Here is a 21,609-nt window from a genome sequence, read left to right on the forward strand (position 1 = left end):
AGTTATTAACTGTGATCCGCCACCACGGGGCCTGGGCAACCCTGCGCCGAGGGGAGGGTCCACCAGAGGGCTCTGCTCTAAACACAAAGACTGCTTTCACTTTGCTCTCAGTTTCCTCTGCACTCCACCGTAGAGCCTATACCCTTCCCGCACTCGCTAATACATATTCACATAATTTAATATGCACTACGTGCACTCTTTCCTAATATTTGCTGTCTGTGTTAGCCCGGAGCTGCTGGGAACCTGACCTGATTTGGTGCATGGAATTTTATTTTAAAAAATATCTGTGAAGAAGGTTATTTTATGAAAGCGTATCTGGGATCACATACAATCCAGTCAAACTCACAACCACAGGACATACAGCGCTACTTCATCAGCTTATGGAACGTCATCCATAGACTTGTGGCTTTCATCCATATAGGTGGTCCGCAGCATTGTTTGTCCTGCACTCACCCTCCTATGTGCCGGCTGCCCCTTCTCTTCCTCACAGGATGTGGGAGAGGGGAGAGTCATCACCCCTTCAAACAACAACACAACACGGGTCATTAGAAGACAAAATTGGGATTGAAATAAATAAATGTTAGTGAGGGGAGGACAGAGAAAGAGAGAGACAGACAGACAGAAGAGGAGAGAGAGTGAGATCCATAATGACAGTTGACTATGTTTAGCCCCCAGAAAGGCACTGGGATAAACAGCAGCTTGTCCTAGCTAACAGGACGGCTTTAAGTCGCTGAATTGAAACCCCCAAAGCCACTTTTTCCTGCCCACATCAGCCATAATGAGAGCCCCAACATTCAATTGTTGAATAGTTGAGGCTTTTGCCTTTGAGGTGACTGGCTTTAATATAGAAACACGGCATACACAGTGGAGCAATGGACATCCCCAGCAGTGTTCAAAGCTGTGGCGGGATAAGGACACGGCTGACATGCATTATTCCTTACAAAAGCTGCCCTTTGTTTGCTTTACGCTCAGATCCCACAAATTGTAGGCTTCGTCCGTCAACATTTCTTATTTCAGTCCTTTTTTCTCCTCCTTGCCCCCCCAGCCCCCCTCCTGCTGTCCTTCCTGGCCTTGGCATGTGTTTGTGCTTTACTGCATTGATAACGCCAAAAACACACGCACACTTAAAACAATGACACTGTAAAAAGAACAAGTCCACTGACCTTTTTTTGTTGTCAGTCTGCGATCCGTTCACACAGGTCAAATGTAGATGACACATAACCTTCCTGCTGACCTTTTTTATTAACAGGTGTAAACTATTCTGGTTTGGGCAGGATTTGTAAGGCGTGTAAGAAAATAACCTAGCATTAAAACATGACTACTTTCAAACAGTTAACCAAAAATAAATACAGGATGGATCATTTATTCTTTTGGGGTTTTTTTTGTTTGTTTGTTTTTCAAGTTGTATTGATGGGAATTTATACATTTCAGAAGATATGATTCATGTGAATTGATTCAATCTTCATAGCCTCCAATGCTAAAATACCCAAGATAAAAACCTTATTTATAGGTCATTTCTGCCTTCATGAATATTTTGTAGGGTGAATTTTCTATCACATACCCTTTTACTCTTTTAAGGTTTCAAAAGGTTTTTTTGTTAAAGAAAAATCAAAACAACACTGGTTCATAGAAATGTATTCAGCTATGGCTCCAATTATTTCCTGTGCTTCTGGCAACTTTGCTCAATACTTTCATTTGCTGGTCAAATAATAGCCCTGGTGACCTGTCTAGGGTGTACAACCCGCTCAATAGTAGCTGGATAGCTTTTATTTATATGTTGTTTAGCACTAATTAGCCGATATCTGTGTCTCTGTGTTGCGCCTGCACAGCTTATGGATGCAGCTTGTTAGCCAAACTAGTTAACATTAGCTCTCCATCCCAATCCAATCCGGTTGATCTGATATCCTCGTGTTGGTGTTGTTCCCAGATCATCATGAAAATGTTGTTCCAGGATCAACATTGCAAGTGACCAATCAGAATGTTGTGACGTCATACTTTTGCGACTTCGGGAAAAACCGGCGTAAAACAAAAAACTGTACTAAAGCTGCATGAAACCGCCTCTGTCCGCCGATCAATGGACTCTGACCCTAACCCTAACCCTAACCGTAACCCTTTAATAAACAGTAAGCAGAATTGATATTGTCCTTGCAACATTGGAATTTCATAAATGCACGAATGGCTTGGCGCGCAAAAGAATAACGTCACAACAATGTGATTGGTCACTTGCAATGTTGAACCTGGAACAACATTTTCATGATGATCTGGGAACAACACCAACACGAGGATATCAGATCATCCATCCTAATCCTGTCTGCACAAAGTAATGCTGTCGAAGGCTTCGTACTGCCACTCCACAAATCCTTGGGTGATGTCAGATGGCTACATCCGTTTTTTATATACAGTTTATGGTTTTTACAGCGAAGCACCAAAGCATCAAATCACAGCGGAGTTGTTAATACACCACAAAGCTTTCATACTCCTCAGCCGATTCCAGTTTCATGCTGTGTTTAAAATGCTTTCAGAGACAGAATCATTTTTTAGAAGAAAAGTTTCATGTTCTGCTCTGAGTAATGCCTCGGCGTCATTTTAAGCCTTTTTACAAACCCTGCGTCTGACAGGTCAGGCACCATTAACCAAGCACACTGCCGAGTCAGAGCAGGTCACAACACCCGTTGGCGCCACCACACACACACACACAGACACACACGCAGAACAGATTGCTCAATTAGCCCTCCTTTAGCCTGTGCCTCTCTTAACCCTGCAGCTACGCTTAGAAGCCATTACACTCAGGGTCAAGTGTGATCCCTGTGCTTATCTGCATCAACAACTGGCAAGTGTAGGCGTGCTTTTGCATGCACACACATTTTACACACAAATCTTACAGGCCTCTGGTGAGCACTGGGAGTAATAAAAAGTGATTTAGTGAAGGATGTGATTGAAGAGGCAATGCTGCCCTCATGTGCTCTGCAATTTGTAATTACAAGTGGTTAAAACTGATTATTTGTGGATGGATGGTAAATCCCCAACATAACTCACTCAGGCATCTCCTCTCAGAACCACATCTCACAAAGTGGGTGACCAAAAGTTACCTCATGCTACTTTTCACTCCTTCACTTCTTTTCAGTCCTGAACAATTATGACAACAGGAGCTACTTGATATTGCTGTGAAAACCCAACTGCAGCAACTGATCCAACTGAGAAACAATTTCTTCGTCTGCTATGGTTCCTTAAATGACCTGAGCCTCAGTGGTGCTATCAGGATGTTGCAGAAGGAGGCAGTGTTGAGGTGAAACAGTGAGATGTTTTATCTGAGCCTGATGTCAAAGCTTCTCGTCTCCTCTCCAGAGCCTCATCACTCTGAAAATGACTAAGGGATGTGTGGTGGGCTGAAGAGGAAACTCCCTTTACCACAGCCCTGCTATCTCTGTGGGAGTTCATTATACACACAGACTGGCCACACACATGAGCACACACGCATACACACAGTCATTCATATGCATGCAATATCCACTGTGGGAGACTATTACACACATGCAGTCTGAGATGTGAACCCTGTGGGGCAGATGTGTACACCATTCACCACATTATAAATATGATTCTGTGGGCATCCCCTGCCCCACCCATGCAGGCAGACTCCCCTGCAGAGTTCCACCCACAAGGTCAGCGGCTGTGGGATAAAGGGGTGAACGTGGAAGCCGTTATAGTAAAGCCGTAGAGGGGTCATAGGGTGAGAATATGTCACATGGACCACACATACATGCACATCTGTACAGATGTGGGGACCTTCATGCTTCCAATGCTAGAGTGACTCAAACGTTGCCTTTATAATGAAAAGTTCTTCACTACACTAAAACAAACTGCTGTACAAATACAGGAAACCTATACAGTTATTTCCTGCCTTTTATGAATACATGTGACTGCTTCAAATTCTCATGATTAATGTAAATATTACCAGGAAGCTACTGTGTAATTTTACAGTATCATACAGTAGTTTCTCTTCAGCAAAAAAAACAAACCCTTTGACTTTAAATCCTTAACTTAGTCGTGCTGGTATAGTTAGTAAAATAGTTATCTCTAGTTCTGCAGCTGATTGTGGGCTGCAGTGTTTCAGTGTATGTTAGACTGAGTGTTAACGTTTAGCTAAAGCAGCATTCATCGTCGGGCTGCTTATTATCATTGAATACAGCACCGTTCCAGTAACTTAAGTTGTCTAATGACTAAATGAAGACGGTGAATTTAGGCTACATGCATGCTGTTGTGTCTTACAGCAATAAATTGTTTGTGGCAATTGCAGTAAGAATACTAAAAAAAACTGTACTAAACAATCAAAAATGCTATGAGAAAAAAACTGTTTAATGTTAGTAAATCAGTCTGGTGGTATTTCACTGTAATTTAACAGAGTGCATTTAGACAGTCGTGTGGAAAAGAAACTTTTTACGGGACTCCAAGAAGTCCTGTGTGTCAGCACCTATAAAAGGTGAACTTTTGGCGGTTTGCCGGTTTGAAGCATTCAGGTGTGTGTTAACATAATCTTCCTAGAAGTGGACATCGCACCAAATTCACTTCTCTGTGTACCAAAGTATTGTAGATCAAATCTGAGGCCAACTTTCCTCAAATTGGGTCATACAACAAGACAGTGATCCCAAGTACAGCAGCACATCTACAATAAGGTGGCTGAAAAAGAAAAGAAGCTGTTGAACCCGACTGAAATGCTATGCTGGGACCTTAAGAGAGCTTTCATAAATGAATGTCTGCAAATCTCAACTGAAGCAACGCTGTAAAGAAAATTCCTCCACAGCGATAAAGTCATTCAGAAAAGAACTGCAGTTATTATTCCTGAAGGTGCTTCTACAATATTTCGAGTCACGGGTGCATTTTTAAAACTTTCTTTTTCACATGGCTGTATTATCCTAACCTGTCCAGGGTGTGCCCCACCTCCCACTCCAAGCTGGATTGGATAGGCAGAAGAGAATTGATGGATGTATTATCCTACTGCAGTATGAATCTTCCTAATCAGATGAAAACCAATCTAAAAAAAGAATTTAGTGTTTGATCAGGGTTTAGTCCATTTGTCCAAAGTAGCGACTAACCAACCCGCCAGTTTCCTCATCGAGGAACCGTCTGCCACAGCAGACTTCCAGTGCATGCATAGTTTTATGCTGAGAAAACTACTTTTTGAATACGATAAATACTTCAGAATAGTAGATGAAAAACGATGCTGTATTTGTCACCATCACAGTGGAACTTGACAGCAATGTCCTGTTAAAAACTTGAACCACAGCCTTATAACAAGTGAACAGGTTGATTTATGTGTCTATTAGACACAGGTCTTTTTTATGAAGGTGTTAACATTATTACTTTCGTTTGACTCTAGACTTTAAAATCTCATTATCAATTCTACATATCAAGACTTGTATTTTAACATGTTTTATTATCAATTGTGATTTCCCAAATTTATGCGATTATCTCACCAAGATCTCAGAATTACGACCACAATACAAACGGATTATTTTTACAAACCCATTGCCCTGTAATGCAACTTACCCCCATATGTAAATTCATGTCAGCACCAAATTCTCCCAAAGCACCCAAAGATGCAACCATTTCTACACATCAGTACATCCAATTCTTGTGTGTGGAAAAAAAACAAAAACCTTTTAGTTTTTCCTCCTTCCTTGTAACTTTAGAGCTTTAACTTTTAGGCTTTCTAAGCTTGTTATTTACTTGACTCTGACATCATCTACTGGTGAATCTGGGGTACAACATGCCAACAGAATTTGTAGAAATCTTTATTTATATTGTCAATCAAAAGTACAATATCCCCTAGGAACTGTAAAAACTGCCAAATAATTTACATTTAAGGCCACGACACTCAGAAGTGGGAGGCAGCATCAGGCTTAAGAGTCAAGGTAAATCAGAAAAGCCCATTATAGTCAACAGGGACGCTGTTACTTCATAGAGTGAAGTCCCTTTGAGCTATAGAGTGTCAGAGGTGTGGAAAACACACGCTGGAGCAAACTGCCTTCACTGTTTAACTTAAGAGGTCAACTCCTGTCACAGTGAACGTGGGGCTGTGCAATGCTGACAGTTCTTCAGTCACATCATGTCAAACAGAAACGCGCCAACATAAGTTAGGAAAACTCAAACACAACAAACAGGTTTGGATTTGTTCTTTCCTATTGACAGAGTATTATTGAACAGGAGTCAGGCCAGAGCAACAACAGTTCCATCACTCAACAAGTGATGCTGTTACATTCATAAAACTCATCTAAAACAAAAAGACCAGAAATGGAGAAACTTCTGCTCTTGCACAGGTTGAACATTCTTCAGATATCCAGTTTGTCAGTAGCTCATCCTTCAGCAGACGCAGAGGGCTGTAACGGTGTCCTCTCCACAAAGGAGCAGCGGTTGACACATGTGTAGGTGCTTTCAGATACAAAGAAGTAAACTTGACATACAAATATGGACAAAAAGACTTACTGTTACAGGGTAATGCAGGGAATGAAAAGGTTCAGAGTGTCCATTTTTACACCTCACATAAAACATCTGCTGTTGTGCTACTGCTGAGAAGATGTAGAACATTTAAAAAGTAAAAACAAATTGGATTCAAGCCATCCTGAGACAAATCTGAAAAATAATAAATACACCCTGGCTAGGATTACAGATCACGCTCCTGCTGACTGAACAAGTGTGTCTGTGTGTGTGTGTTTGGGTGGTATGTGAATCAGTTCAGGCGCTGTTGCTCGGTGCGTTAGTATCCTTGTAGTCCGTTGTAAACCTTCTGTACAGATCCCTGTTTCAGAAGATTCCGAATACCTGCAACGACACGGTGACAGCTGCTGTTAAAAACCTTTCCCCGCGAGCAGATCGAACTACAACATCATTGATCCTGTTCAGAAATGAGAACATGTAACAAAGACTGTTCTTCTGTCCCATTCAATTAAATTAAAATGCATATAGAATAACTACTTGGCATATAAACCTTTTCTGAAGACAAACTTTAAAAAATAAAAAAAAGGTATAACTTTAATTTATAAACTCTAAATTCAACTATTTGTTTTTGGCATCTCTCTTTGTAAATTTGAATCACTGACAGGGGACCAATCCTTATTTTCTGTTATGTACGTAGTGTTCTTATGGTTGACACGGCCCAAGTTTGGTCAACTCAGACATTCAGTCACCTGCTCTTCAAATCTTTTGCTTAGGAGGGGCAGCCAATCAGAAGAACTTGAAAGAGCTAACATGCCTCGTTTAAAAGAGAAGCAGGAAAGCCTTGTAAGATAAATAAGGACTAAATGAGCAGAATACAGTAGGTCCCCTTAAGATATGACGTGTCCTTAACTTCTCCCAGACCACCCTTTAACACTGCCACACTCTGACCTTCTCTCTGCTGGTCGTCGAGCTGTGTCTGAGGAAAGTCTACATCGAAGGTGATGATGAGGGAACCTCGAATGTTGACGTTGTCAAAGTTGGGCAGTCCCTCTCCTTTCTTCCACATTCGAGCACCGGGCTTTGTGATCTTATCCCTCACTATGTGGACCTGCCAGGCAAAGACAGACAAACATTTACTATCAATCTTATACATGTTTTTATTTTTCCCCAAATAATATAATCTTTCAAAACAAGAAGCATATACAGAACCTTGTGTCCATCCAAATGTACTATATCCATCTCAAAGCCAACCAGTGCCTCCACCAGAGAGATGGTGACATTAGTGTAGAGATCATCTCCTCTGCGCTCAAACACAGGATGTCTATAAAGTAGAAACATCCCCACATCACTTGTCTGTCACTATACTTATATTCTAATTGGTGAACGCCTCTCTCACACACAGAAATCTGTTCATACTTCAACACTTTGATGCGAAATCGAAGGTCTCCGGGCTCTCCATCGATGTGAGGTTCCCCTGTGGTCAGAGTAAAATGTTAGAAACAGGGAGTGACAAAAAGCTAACAAATTAAGATTTACAAAGCAGTTACCTTCTCCAATAAAAGGGTACTCCATCTCATCTCTCACTCCTTGCTCGATCTCTACCTCTAAGGTCCTCTCTTCATTCACCAGCCTGCAGATAAGATAACATCAGAGGATGTATTTGTTAATACAATTTATTGGTCAATTTATTAAGTACGTTAAGCTGAAATCTAGGATTCCTGATGTGTTTTTCAAAATATCCCATAAGCATCCCCCCCCCCATTTCTTTCAGTCTGCTGTTGAACTTTGTGACTCAGAACTTGTTCTAGTGGAATGCAGTCATGTGGACGCTGTACCAGTCCATCATGGTGAAGGGAGAGCCGAGTGTAAAAGCAAAGATCTCAGTTTACTAGTTGATCTACGTGCCTACCCTCGCCTATGGTCATAAACTTAGCAGTGATTGAAAGAACAAGACACAAGTGGCAGAAATGAGCTTTCCAAAGATCATCTGGCCTGTCCCTTAGAGCAGCGGTCCCCAACCGCTGGGAACCGCTGTGAGTCGTTTGGTACTAGACCGCGAGAGTAGAGGCTCGGGTGTGAAATTCACAGTTTTTAGCATTATTTTTTTTATCATTTTTTATCGTTAATTCGGTGTCCCTGGGTCTCTTCCCGTGTGTTATGAATAAATCTTTTTTTTTGGTACTGGTTTTATTTTGTTGTATTTATCCGCGACACCTTAAAGGCCGGTCCGTGGCGCAAAAAAGGTTGGGAACCACTGCCTTAGAGTGTGAGAAAGCCAATAATTGAAGAGGGGCTAAGAGCAGAGCTGCTACACCTCCACATCGAAAGGTGCAAGTTGAGGTGGTTTGGGCATGCCCATGGGGAGGAGGACATGCTGAAGCTCCCCTGGATAAGCAGGAGCAGTTGGCTAGGGAGAGGAAGGTCCAGGGTTCTCTGCCTAGACTCCTGCCCCCACAACCCAGTCACGGATACATGGAAGAAAATGGATGGGTGGGTGGCATATTTGTTTACATCACATTAACAGGTTTTGTTGGTAACAGTGTAATAATGTAGCTTGATCGTCTATCTTGAGATCTGGATCTGTATTCTCGGGTTCATTTCAAATCCAATCATAAGGTCTTGGCAACTAAAACACACCCTGATGGAGAAAGAAGATCAACTCTGCCAGAAACTTCGCACATCAGGAAATAAGAACCAGAAGTGATTGAAACGAGAAGCAATACATGATCTAAAAATCAGTACTGACTTTGATACATGTAATAAACACACCTGACATCTGCAGCAACAGATCAATGTCATTCTGAGAGAGCTAGACCAACATACAACCTGAAGCAGTTATCAAAAATTAAAATGGAAGCATCGCAGATTCAAACCCTGTAGCTGTACAATCGGTGGCCAAGTCCAAACTTGGGTTAGAGACATTCAAATTTACGACTTCAGATGCTTCATCTCATTTTCATTGGTGTCCAAAATGGGGTTATCATTTATAAAATTGAGTAGTAACATCTGTACTGTGGACTTGTGTTGCTCAATATCAGTCCATTTGTTTTACTGGTGCAGCAGAGTTGCTTTGTTTGATTGAGAGTTCAACATATTCCTCATAATGCCTCACAAACAGCAGGTGGGTGGGGCTTCTGCACCAGAGCTGTGTGCCTGAGATGACCACATTAGGGACATTTTCTATGATGTCACAGCCATGTAGCATAGAAAATAAGGAAAAGCATAATAGGCCCCATTTAATGATGACAACAGGAGCTGACTTACTTCACATTGGGACACTCATCGCACACCATTTCCTGAGTCATCTGGAAACGTCCAGGTCCAAGCTGGGTCGTCCTCATTTCCTGTCTGCAATTACACTTCCTTTTACCAGGAGCTTCTTTAGCTACAGGCTTGTTACGTACAACCTGCATACAGCGGGAAAAATAAGTGTTGATAACATGAAAATCTACAGGTAGTAAATTAGACGATTCATCGGTAAGCCTTGCAGTTTGATGACTGAATGAAGTGACACTATAGCTAGCTCCTATTTGTGGAACAAACTTGAAATGTGAATAAAGGACGGTAAAGACTGTTCGTTTGGAAACCAGGAGTTTCTCCACACCTCCACAAAGTTCCCAGAGTAAACTTCTTCCAGTGTAACCTCCAGGTCCAGTACTATGTCATTTCCTCTGGGAATATTCCTGTCCTGCTGCTGTCGGTTGCCACCAAACATGAACCCAAAGTCACCAAAGAAGCTACAGAGGGAGGAACAGTAGCATGAGTGGACATTATACATGCATTTAGCTGAACCTGGCATAAAATCCAGCTGAGCTCATGAAACCAACCTGGAGAAGATATCGTTGTGAGAGCTGTGGTGACCCTCTTTGAGCCCGTCCTCTCCATACATGTCATATTGTTTCCTTTTCTCCTCATCTGAGAGGACCTACAAACAGACAACCTGTCAATCACACAATGGCCACATGCCGCAGTCTTTGTTCTCTCCGCTGATACAACGTGTGAGTGTCATAATTCAATGTAAAAAAAACACAAGAAAAAAAAAATGTCGATGGGCTCTTGAAAGCTGTGTTAGTTTTTGAAATTGACTGATTCATTAAAGAATGAAATGAAAAGTCAGTGAACTGTTACTACTGAAACAATCTTAAAGCTTACGTATAAAATATATACTTTTTCAAATATGAGAATACAAACAGTTGACCCATTAGAAGGAACAGCCAGCAATTACATTGTGGCTCTAGAAGTGCCTTCACCTGAGAAAAGCAGCAATGGCTCCATTCTTAGAAGATGAGATTTTGGAAATTCATTGAAAACTTTTACGGCTGTTACTACTGCTAATCAGTTTGTCATTATCTCCCGTTGTTTCAACCACAGACTATAGATAAAAGATTATCTCACATCATTAAGCATCAAGCTGAACCTCATTTCGTTTTGTCAACCTTTTTGAAACTAGATATAAGTGAGAGGCAGATCAGACTGTACTGGGAAATAATCTTCTTGACTAACAGTGAGCATAATTTACAACATGAAGATTATGTTGTAACAGGACTTGAAACTAGTAAGTGAGCTCCTCAACCAACGAAGAAGGTGTTTACTGAGGTGACAGAGAGCTCTCTTCCCTCATTCAGCAACAACAGGCAAAAAATCCAAGTGGGGAGGTCCCAAGTTAAACTTTTCTCAACTTCAAGGTGAGCACCTGAAGAGACTACCAAAGAATGTTGGATATGTTGCTGTTCCTACATTTAGTAAGCCATTTCAAACTCTGGTTTTGAAATATTTTTATTTGTTATATATTGTACCACCACTTTAGATTTCTTTAAACAAATACCTACTGAACTTTATGGTTGAGATTGTTATCGTTTTGGTGCCTGAGGTACCTCAATAGCAACAATAACAATAAAAAAAAAACTAAAAAAAACTAAAAACTAAAAAAAAACAAAAAAAAACTCAAAAGAATTTGTAGATCTTGTCAATTATTTTCTATTATTTTTTATTATATTGTCATTCATTTAGAGATACATTTATAGACCCACCTCGACTAATGAAACTCGATTAATAACCACTTCCGTTTTTAAAAGAAACGTGAACGTTTGACACGGAAACACCTGCAGCGCTTATCCGAATCCACTCCCACTCATCCACGTCTGAATTTTCAATACACCAGCTGTGCTGCCTGACAGCCAATCAGATTCAGCCACACGGTCTAATCGTCCAATCGCAGAGATCTTACCAACAACAACCAAATTTCAGGCTTATAAAACAGTTGTATCGGCGTCTTGGGCGCTTTTATACTCACATAGGATTAAATCTGCGCTACTGTCCCCGAACACAGCTGATACTATGAAAATATAACAGTCTTTTAACTCAAAAACAATTTCATTGTTGCTCATCTCGGATATCACTAGCATCAAGAACACAACAATGGCTACACATCTACCTCATAGGCTGCCCCCAAGTCTGCGAACTTGTCCTGGGCTTGCGGGTCGTCTTGGTTTCTGTCGGGGTGTAACTGCAAAGCCAGCTTTCTGTAGGCCTTCTTGATGTCCCTGATTGATGCACTCTTGCTCACCCCCAAGATTTTATAGAAATCTCGCCTACAGGAGAGAGGAAGATGGCACAAATGAGGCAGACACAGGAGGCACAGAGGTAGAAGAAAAACGGGAAACCGTTATCAAATGGCAATGATGCTACTTTTAGATTGTAGCTAACTCGGTGTTTTACAATCTCCGGGGGGGTAAGCCAGTGTGGCTTCCATAGACAGTATGCAGCAGCTTCATCTGTCGTAATGGCTAGCTCAAAGCTAACTAAGCTAGGTAGTCACTTAAAACACGGCCCTTACAAGTGGTGGATACACTTTTTACTGAGTGGGGAAAAGACAACGAAAGCACTTATTAGCAAGTTAGCTCTGTGTGTCAGACTGTTCCACGCATGGAGAGCACGTCTAGACCAATCACAGTGAAACATGTGTACCAGCTGGCGATGCTGTTTCGCCGCTGTCCGAGCGAACACCACTTACCCGGCAAGCACCGCCGTAGTAGCATAAAGAAGCAGGCAGCACACGTTACACAGATTCATCCCTTTAGCAGCCATAGATGTCAGGATTTCTCAAGGAGGTAGCAAAGAACAACCGGCTTTTTAAAGCTCGGATCCCAGCTGCCAGTCAGTCAGCCACAAGCCTTCTTCCTCCTGTCAGAGAAAGCCCGCCCACTGGATGTCGGCAAATCATCCTCTCCCGAAAAACTCTGCCCAGCGTTAAAGAGACAGCTCACACCTTTCTCAGCAGCCCTTTTTTGTCATATATAACTGTTTGCGCCGATGTTTTTTGGGTTTGTTTGGGGTTTTTTGTTTTTTGCTTTTGTTTTTGTTTTTTGTTACATGTATAAGTACAACTAATAAAAAACTGAACATTTCGGTGAATAAAAAAACCCGGGCACCATGCATGCTCATAGTGCAGGCTGAAGCGCGCCCCCGGGAGCTGCGCGCAACAGATGTCTGCTGAGATCTGAGTGGAGAGGAGGGCGCCAAATAGGAAGGACGGCAGATGTGCGTCTGACAACAAACCAGGAACCACTGCACTCGTCCTCCTCTGTATACCCACCTATGAGTCCTTGACCTGTCGGCCCTTTTCTCATTCAGGCCGAAGATCCCAGTAACAGGACGAGGACACAAAGTCTGACAGTAAGATCCAGAGCTGTCCTAGCTCAGCTAGCTAACTGGAGCTAAGCTAAGCTGGCCAGCCCTACTTTTTTATGTTAGAGTTAACTTTATGAGCAAATATCAGTGCGCCTGGTATTCGGCTTCATTTCTTGTTGTGCCACAGCAAAAACAAGTGAGTTTTGTGCATATATTTACTGTGTTACTGGATTGATGTTAGCTTAGTTTTGATTAGCTTGTCAAACTTGAAATTAGATGCCTAGTGTTGATGGCACGAGCAGCCTGGTTGCCAGGAAGATATTTTTCAACCTGTAATTAAACGGTCATTTTTGAAGATTAGGTCTGTTGTTGCTGTACTAAAAAAAAAAACAACAAAGAGAAGGTTCATGAAATGCGATGAGTTTAAAAAAAATGAGTAAAAGCAGAACATCCTGCGCTGTATCTGAATTGATATACAGTTGTGTGTGTGCAGAGTTAAAGTGGCTGGAGTATGAGTGACATGGTGAACTAAACAGTGTGGACAGAGGTTGAGTCTGTGCGAAATAACAAAGCATTATGTTATTGTAACTGTCCAGTTTGACCAGTTTAACTGCTAGTGCTCCCCAGCTCCTTCCCTGGTTCGTGACTAATAATCATAATCCAGTAATGGCTCTGTCATTGTGATTTAAAAGTGCATTGTACTTATACGGTGTCAAATACTCAAGTAATTAATTATCGGTGTATGTCACATGGTTTTGTACTCTAACTCTTCAGACATGGAGGCAAACGGTGTGAGCATATGGCCACGCATGGAACCGTTCCTACTTGGTGCCCTACAGGTAAATATACTTCCACTATGATATCAGCCAATAGCTGTAAATCTTGTAAATAGCATGAATTACTATCGTTGTAGGTGGCACCGTCCTCCAAGCTAAACCTACACTATCTTCGAAAGATGGCTATCTATGTGCGAACAAGGAATGGCTGCTTCCCCATCCTGAGCTGGCCCATGTGGAGGCATATCGCCTGTGGAAAGTTGCAGCTTCCAGAAGACCTTGCGTGGCTCTACTTTGAGACCTATGACCTTCTGATAGGTCATACACCAGAGGAGAGGCTGGAGTGGGCTGAGTGTCTTTCCCAGTGTTCTACTAAAAGTGAGCTGGACCAGCAGAGGAACAAGGTTAAATAAAGTTTAAATATTTATTCCAAGGACTGATAGTATTGTAACCTTGCCGTCAGATTTGAAGGAAGAGCGGCTGCATATTGATAGGTAACCTGTGGTTTTTTTCCCTTTCCTTTGTGCACCAGTTGTCTGTGGACACTCTGCAGTTTCTCCTTTTCCTCTACATTCAGCAGCTGAACCGCGTGTCTCTGCGCACCTCTCTGATTGGGGAAGAGTGGCCCAGCCATCGCACTCGCTCCCCGTCTCCATCAGACAGAGAGTCCAAGACTAGCTATCAGAACAAGGTTCTCTTTGCCATGAAACATAAAACAGAATGACCAACAATGCAGCAGGATTTATAGTATTGTGTAGTTCTAATTAGATCTGGTGCAAATTATTGTATGGTGGTGTATATGAAGTTAACCACTTATAGTCCTGTTTTGTTCCTGTTTTGTTCCTGTTTTGTTCCTGTTTTGGTTCTGCAGAATTGGGATGATCAGGCTCACCTGTCCTTCGTGCAAAGCCATCTGGCAGAGATTTTGGAGCTGCTAGTGGAGCCTGGTCAACTGTCGCAATCTGGACAGGCCCTAAGAGACTGCCAGGTCTGGGAAGAGCAAGCACACATCCTGCGTTAGGTCACAGACACAATCTAGATATTTTTAACAATATTTGGTGCTAGCCAGAGTATTTAAGATACCAGTATATTTAATATATCTTCTTAAATATATTCTTATAGACATATATGTAGAAGCAATCCCTGTGAGCTAATCAGTCTATTTCAGGTAGTTGTTGCCTCTCTTGCATCTTTATCTTGTCTCTGAGAGTAATTATCTCTAATGTTGTATTCTGAAGCTTGATTTCTACCTCTGCACTGAATCTGTGCAGAGCCTACATGATAGTCAAATGTTGTTGCCAACATTTCTGCTTGTGCTGGTGTGCCCATGTTGCTCTGCATCTCTTTGCCGAAACACTAGTTAGCAATGGCGTTCTTCTTTGAGTTGATCTGTTCTTTTGCAGCCAATTTGAAAACTGGTATCAGAAGAGAAAGTAGCTGTAAATGTGTAAAAAGAAATGGCAGTGTCTAAAGCATCAGACATAGACATTGCTGGCTGCGTCAATGTGATGTGAACATGTCTGTGTAGTTTCACATCAGGTTACTGCATGCATTACAGCATAAGATTTCAGAACAGTTCAGTTAATGCAGAAGATAAAATTCTGCAACAGGCATACCACTCACTGTGAGCATCGAGCGCTACCCACCTTCTGCTCAAACCCACTGTGCATGAAGGGCAGCCAATTAGAAGAAAGTTGGCTGGAAGGGAGAAGACCTAAAATAGTTTGTTTCAGGTAGATGATAAACTGTGGAGCTGTACAACGTTGCTTCAGGTTATTGAGGTTTACATTAATTCACAAAAGTTCTCGTAAGGTCCTCCAATAGCATTTCAGTCAGGTTAAGGTCTGGATTTAAAAACCCCACTTTGATTCTTTTCCTTTTCAGCCATCCAGCTGTTTGCTGCCGTTTGACTCTAGAATACTTTGGTATACAGAGGAGCTGATGTTGACTCAGTGACTGTAAAGTGTTTTTTGCAGAGACGAGGCTTTTTCCTAACAGTCCTCCCATTCTTTTTCTAACTGTATTGTTACCAACTTTAACATTTAACATCTTTCTGCAGAATGATAATAAATAGCCTAACCCCCTTCCCGACTTCATAGACAGCAACAAGTGCTTCTCTAAGATCAGTGCTGGTGTTGTTCCTCCTTCACATTGTAATAACACACACCTGAATGCCCCAGAGCAGAAAACTGTCAGAACCTCTGCATTTACAGAGGTGGTCAGTCTGGCGTTTCTGACTTTCCATCTTAATTGATAGATGAGTTAGATTTATGGCTGTACATTTTTTTCTTTCACTAGTGTAAATAAAACATTAACAGCAAATTGTAGCTGTTAAAGTAAACTCATTATGTTAAAATTTTTGATTAGAGAATTTCTCTTGTATTAATCTATACTATTTGAAATATAAAAACAAGTCCATACTGTAACTGATTTCTCAGTTATGTTCTATCAGGTATCCCTGGACGCTGTGCGGAGCTTGGGTCTGCTTCTGGAGGGCTCAGTTTGCCAAGGAAAAGCTGTTCAGCCCATTCACCGGCTGCTGACCAAAGGTCCCCTCGAAACACAAGCTGGCTACTCCTCGCTCACCCGTTCCTTCCCTCTGCACAATCTCCTCTCCTGCCTCCAGCGCAGCCTCACTCTGAATCCCTTTGGAATAACTGCCTGTCTCCATTCGGGCAAGAAGCTCGCTTGGGCTCAGCAAGGTTTAGTAAAATCATCTGGCATTAGTCCTTCCTCACGGTCTTCACTTTGTGCCTTTTTTTGACCGCCTATGTGTGTTTGTGTGTTCTAGTGGAAGGGGCCATGAAGAGAGCCAAGATAGCCAGGAACACCCACATGGCACCACCTGGTAGTAAAATGGTGCTGATGTCCCAAGTCTTAAAACAGACCCTGGCTAAAACTTCAGACAAGCTGACTGGTGCCAACATTAAAATCCATAGATGTGCTGATGCCTTCATATACCTTCTCTCACCTCTCAGGTAAGGTTGCCTTCTAGTAATAGAAGTTGGGTTATCTTTAGCATACAGGCCAAGAGTGCAAGCACCATACGTGGAATTGATAGGCAGGCAGACTAATGATTAGAAGGAATTGCCCTACTGGGAACTGGTATTCTACAAGAACTGGTTCTCGATTCCCGTTCCTAGGCTGACTGTCAGTTGGCTGATCTCTGGCTGAAAGCGGCAGTTTTCAGTGGCTGTATCTGTACAGTTTATGTTCTTTCTGTTGTGGAATTTGTTCCTTTAGATCAGTCAGTGTGGACAAATGCCGTGACAGCACTGTGGTTCTGGGTCCCGTTGAGACCAGCGTCCACATCCACAGCTGCCAGAATGTGTGGGTGGTGTGCATGGCCGGCCGAATTGTTATTGGAACTTCCTCACGTTGCACCATCCATGCCCTTACGCCCACACGCCCGTTGCTACTGCCGGGAAACACGGACATTACTCTGGGTCCTTTCCACACTTTCTACCCTTCCTTGGAGGATCACATGGCCAGCGTAGGGCTGGCGGTTGTCCCTAATCTCTGGGATCAGCCCTTACTTCTGGTGACCGAGGGCCTTGCCAGCCACTCACTCAATACGTTGTCCAGCCCAGACCCCTCCTGCTACCGCTTGCTGCCACCATCAGAGTTCCACACGCTGGTCGTGCCTTTTCAGATGGAGGGAGACACATGTGAGGTGCCCGGTGGTCTGCCTCCTTCATACCAGGCAGCTCTGGACGAAAAGAAGAGGAGAATACAGAACTGGCAGAAGACTGTGATAGAGGCCCGGCTGAGCAAGTGAGTGAGAAATTGACCCCCAAACCTTTATTAAGCAGTGGTTCAGCCACCTATACATGTGTTCAAGTAAGTTTTAGTGTTTCATTATGTAGCGTGCCTTTTAATCAGTGGAAAATTGTAACAGCAAAGGGATTCCAAAAACTCAATATGAATGTCAGTTAACTGCTATGTGTGAGAGATATGCAGTTCAGTGAGCACACTGATGTCAGACGGGTTGCACGAGGCAGTTCTCCACTGGCTCTTTACATTCATAAATAGATGTTCATCTTTTAAAGGAAATACACGTTAAACTGGCAGGAACACGATTGTATATCTGCATACCAAAAGTTTTGGGAGTGGCACCACTCGATTGGTCAGTGATGTGATATCTAAATTGTCTGTCAGACAAGAGACAAGGCAAGAGTTTTGGACTTGTTTCAAAACATTCGATTTTATATAGTATCCATGTACTGGTCAGAGACCAATGGAGGAACGTTAGTTAAACAGTCGTTTCAAAGATAGTCTTATTGGAAAGTCTTCATTCTGCTTTGAATGTTGTGATTGGATACTATGACTCTAACTATGATGTACAACACTGAAGGTGCTGTGAGGTTCATGTGAGGATTCATGTTTGGAAGCATTAGATTGTGATCCACTCTTTCTGAACTGGGTTACAATTTGTGCTCACAAGAAAATCTGAAAAATCAGAAAGTTTTCAGCTTGAAAAACTGCTACAAATTTATATAGACAAACTAATGCCTCCTACAGAGGCTAGTCTTTGTTTTAACTCCAAAACAGGAATATGATATCCAATCATCTGGAGTGCTGAGCATGCAGGCAGGTAGAGGACTATGGAGGAGTGAAAATTAGAAGACCTTTATTAAAAAGAAGAAGAGCACAGATGGTGGCTATAGTGGACGCTTCATTGGTTTTAATGCTCAGTTTCACTTCAGCTCTTTGTATGTTAGAACTTCGCTCTTGTCTGCGGCTGGTTGGCAGGCCCACATGACCACAAGTAAGAGTGGCCCACAGACCCATTGATCACATACTCTGTACACTGTCTCCATTGACAACATTGACATTGCTACTACTATATACGAGCTATTAAAGTACCAGGTTAAGAAACAGAAAATTAAACACACGCATATTGTTGCTGGAGCATAAATGTAGGAAATAAGGTGAATGATGCTAAGAATTTTCTCTCCTTCATTTCAGAAAGACTTTTTTTGTTAAGCTCTGTTATTTTCAATATTACCGGTATGCCGTTTAAATGCAACTTTCTTTTACGTTCTCTGTCTTTCCAGGGAGCAGAAGCAACAGTTCCAGGAATTGGTGGAAATGAAGTTTCATGAGTGGCTTCTGGAAACGGGTCACAGGCAGGAACTGGACAGCCTAATCCCACCCACAATAGCCTCTGTAAAGGACTCTGATGGGGCAGCAGCAGACACCAACCAAGTGAATGATCCCAAACATATGAGGACTGGACAGGCAGTGGGGCAGTCATCCATGGCGTGTTGAATTTTACTGTTTGCTTTTTTTGCCAGCAGAATAATTGCACCTGTAAATTAAGGCAGCATGGCCGTTTGCACATGCAGGTTACATATGGTCTTCTTCTCACACGGTGCTGCTGTGAGTTCTTGCTGCTGGTTAAGCTTTTCCAGCAGCTTACAGTTGTGTCCAAGTTCACAGTTCCTTCTTGAGAAAAGGCAGCTAAATGTTTGACATGTCTAAAGTGGGAGTGAATTGGCTTGTTATCAAACAACATCATGTGCCACACACACTCTGTAAAGATGAGGCATGTGTGAAGTCGCCACATGCTTTAAAGAGACATTTTCCTGCTTATTGTCTTCTTCAGAGTGAGGATGAGGAGGAACAAACTAGGCACAACGATTAACTGTGATTGACAGTCGAGTAAATAGACCCTGACACATTGTTTTCAAGCAGTCAGTCTGTTTTTCAAACATAATTTGGTACCAACTGTCCATCCAGTGTGTAGGTGAACTTTGTGTTGCAATAGAGAAACCAAAACCTGTTTGAATTAATTTGATAGACAGCTTTCAGGTGCTGAATTATGGGTAACTGTGGTTCAGTGTGGTCATGGACTATGAAGCAACATTAATAGGATAGCAGAAAGCTATGGTTTTTAAGCTAGCTAACTGAAACAGAGCCTTGATATGTTGAACTTGCTTCCTATCACAGCCCTCTGGAGACCCTGTCGTCTCTTCCATGCACCTACTGACGCCGAATCTTCTCAAACAGACCTCGTATACAAGTTTTCTGAGGGAACCTGCTGAGCATTTAAAGATGTAGATGGAGGATGGATGGATGTAGATGCTGAACATTTTAAGCACTTCGAATCTAAAGGGGCATGTTAGTACCTAGATCGTAATAGTATTATTTTTTAGAATATTAATAAAGCATTTTCGTGTGTGTGTGTGTATAACCCGTTACTCACATGCTGCTAATAGCTGTAGTGATGCTGTTTTGTGTGCTTGAGTTTGCTCTCACATGACAGTGCAGCTGCTGCAGAGTCGTGCTTGAATTTCTGCAGTACAACAGAACAAGCTAATCTGCTGTTCCAGCTGAGGCAGGATTTATTAAACTGGTGACCAGTTTTCCAAGAAAACTTAAATGTATATTTATTTTTGAATAAAGATGTCGATTTTTAGCACTGAATAATAATTATTTTTCATAAATCTACTTTACCTCTAGAATAACTGTTAGCAGTGAATACCTCCAAGTGTACTTCAGGCAGTTAGCTTCCTCTTACCACATATACTTTACGGCACGCTGAATTTTGACTTCTATACAAAATATGATGTAAATTATACACAGAAGGCCTGCTTGAAATCATCAGGGCAGCACTGTATTGGAAATAGCAAATGAAGGGAATATGTGCTTAAAACAGTTTCAGGATGAACCGATTCATGCTGTAAATGCCTTAATGCTGTTGTTTACTAAAAAATGGTCCTGTTAATTTGATGCACAGCTCTGTGCAAGAGCACCAAGTCATTTTTAATTGTTAAAAACTGAAATAAAGGTTTTGACTACAACCGGGTCGCATCTTATGTGTTTCTTTGGATATTTACAATAATGTGCAAAAGTCTTCTAACCTTCATTTCTTTGTATTTTATTTCCAAGAAGCCAGACTTTTAGAGTGGTATATTATATATATGTTGGTGCCAATAGTTCTCCAGGCTTTCTGAGAGGCTTTCAAAGATTGTCTTTGGACATTGGCTGCTTTTTCATTCATTTTCAGTTCAGTCCTTGTACCTCACCATTATTTCCTGTTTGTTAAGCCACTTACCACTGAATTTTATTACACGACAGAACGCACAGTAAAATTTTAATTCCGTAAAAGTTGAAACTTTTGTGTAAAATGTAAATAAGAGCAGAATGCAAAGACTTGCAGATTTCATAAATCATTTTTTTATTCAACACAGAAGACAATTAAATGTAGCATTTTCAGGAAAAAAAAAGCTTATTTTGAATTTGATGGCAGCTGCATGTTCCAAGTTTACCACTGTGCTGCAGCGCCTCTTTTAGCATCAGTTGAAGAGAGCAGCTGCTGGAGTTTTGGGAGAGGAGTGTTGCCCTGTTCTTCTCTGATATAAGAGTCTAGTTGCTCCATAGTCCAGAGCCTTTTTTGTCTGATTGTTCATTCACGATGAGCCAAATGTTTTCATTTGAAAGGTCTGCACTGCAGGAAAGTCAATTCAGCACCTGGACTCGTCTACTATGAAGTCATGTTGTTTTGATAGATGCAGTATTCAGTTTAGCATGGTCTTGCTGAGATATTCTTTGTTTTTTGAAAAAGCTACAGGTTTTGTTGCTTTGTATTTCACCTTGATGTTGCCTTTCCAGATGTGCAAGCAGTCAGATCCATAGGCACCAATACCACATACCATCAGAGATTCAGTCTTTTGAACTGAGTGCTGATGACAAGCTGGGTGGTGCCTCTTATATTTTGCCCGGAGGACGTGACATCTGAGCTTTCCAAAAAGAATTTCAGATTTGG

General features: G+C 41.8%; 2 protein-coding genes across 3 annotated transcripts; one reads left to right on the forward strand and one right to left on the reverse strand.

Moving 5' to 3' along the window:
• Positions 1–5,773: 5,773 nt before the first annotated feature.
• Positions 5,774–12,643, reverse strand: dnajb11 (DnaJ heat shock protein family (Hsp40) member B11). The gene is made up of 10 exons (XM_026144657.2): positions 12,446–12,643; positions 11,867–12,023; positions 10,260–10,357; positions 10,037–10,169; positions 9,697–9,839; positions 7,980–8,062; positions 7,849–7,906; positions 7,642–7,753; positions 7,381–7,540; positions 5,774–6,816 (listed from the first exon to the last, which is right to left on the reverse strand). The coding sequence occupies exons 1-10, from the start codon at positions 12,517–12,519 to the stop codon at positions 6,752–6,754; spliced, it is 1,083 nt and encodes a 360-aa protein (XP_026000442.2). The 5' UTR covers positions 12,520–12,643; the 3' UTR covers positions 5,774–6,751.
• A 294-nt stretch (positions 12,644–12,937) lies between these two features.
• Positions 12,938–20,644, forward strand: tbccd1 (TBCC domain containing 1). Of its 2 annotated transcripts, none has more exons than XM_026144656.2 (9): positions 12,938–13,107; positions 13,837–13,901; positions 13,976–14,242; positions 14,371–14,529; positions 14,710–14,826; positions 16,291–16,540; positions 16,630–16,816; positions 17,082–17,612; positions 18,896–20,644. In XM_026144656.2, exons 2-9 carry the CDS (start codon positions 13,839–13,841, stop codon positions 19,107–19,109), a joined length of 1,788 nt encoding a protein of 595 aa, XP_026000441.1. In that variant the 5' UTR covers positions 12,938–13,107; positions 13,837–13,838; the 3' UTR covers positions 19,110–20,644. The 2 variants fall into 2 exon arrangements, with proteins under 2 accessions (XP_026000441.1, XP_080146428.1); XM_080290302.1 differs by lacking the exon at positions 12,938–13,107 and adding an exon at positions 13,178–13,258.
• The last annotated feature ends 965 nt before the right edge of the window (positions 20,645–21,609 follow it).

The sequence above is a fragment of the Astatotilapia calliptera genome, chromosome 16 (genome assembly GCF_964374335.1).
Source record: "Astatotilapia calliptera chromosome 16, fAstCal68.1, whole genome shotgun sequence".
NCBI lineage: Eukaryota > Metazoa > Chordata > Actinopteri > Cichliformes > Cichlidae > Astatotilapia > Astatotilapia calliptera.

Excerpts from the sequence above, each read along its gene's own strand:
- dnajb11 (XM_026144657.2), bottom strand. The coding sequence starts at position 12,519 with ATGGCTGCTAAAGGGATGAATCTGTGTAACGTGTGCTGCCTGCTTCTT. Across the intron at positions 12,024-12,445 it reads ACTACGGCGGTGCTTGCCGG|GCGAGATTTCTATAAAATCT; the intron begins GTAAGTGGTGTT and ends TCTCTCCTGTAG. Across the intron at positions 7,541-7,641 it reads TACATTTGGATGGACACAAG|GTCCACATAGTGAGGGATAA; the intron begins GTTCTGTATATG and ends TTTGCCTGGCAG.
- tbccd1 (XM_026144656.2), top strand. The coding sequence starts at position 13,839 with ATGGAGGCAAACGGTGTGAGCATATGGCCACGCATGGAACCGTTCCTA. Across the intron at positions 14,530-14,709 it reads AGACTAGCTATCAGAACAAG|AATTGGGATGATCAGGCTCA; the intron begins GTTCTCTTTGCC and ends TTGGTTCTGCAG. Across the intron at positions 16,817-17,081 it reads TACCTTCTCTCACCTCTCAG|ATCAGTCAGTGTGGACAAAT; the intron begins GTAAGGTTGCCT and ends TTGTTCCTTTAG.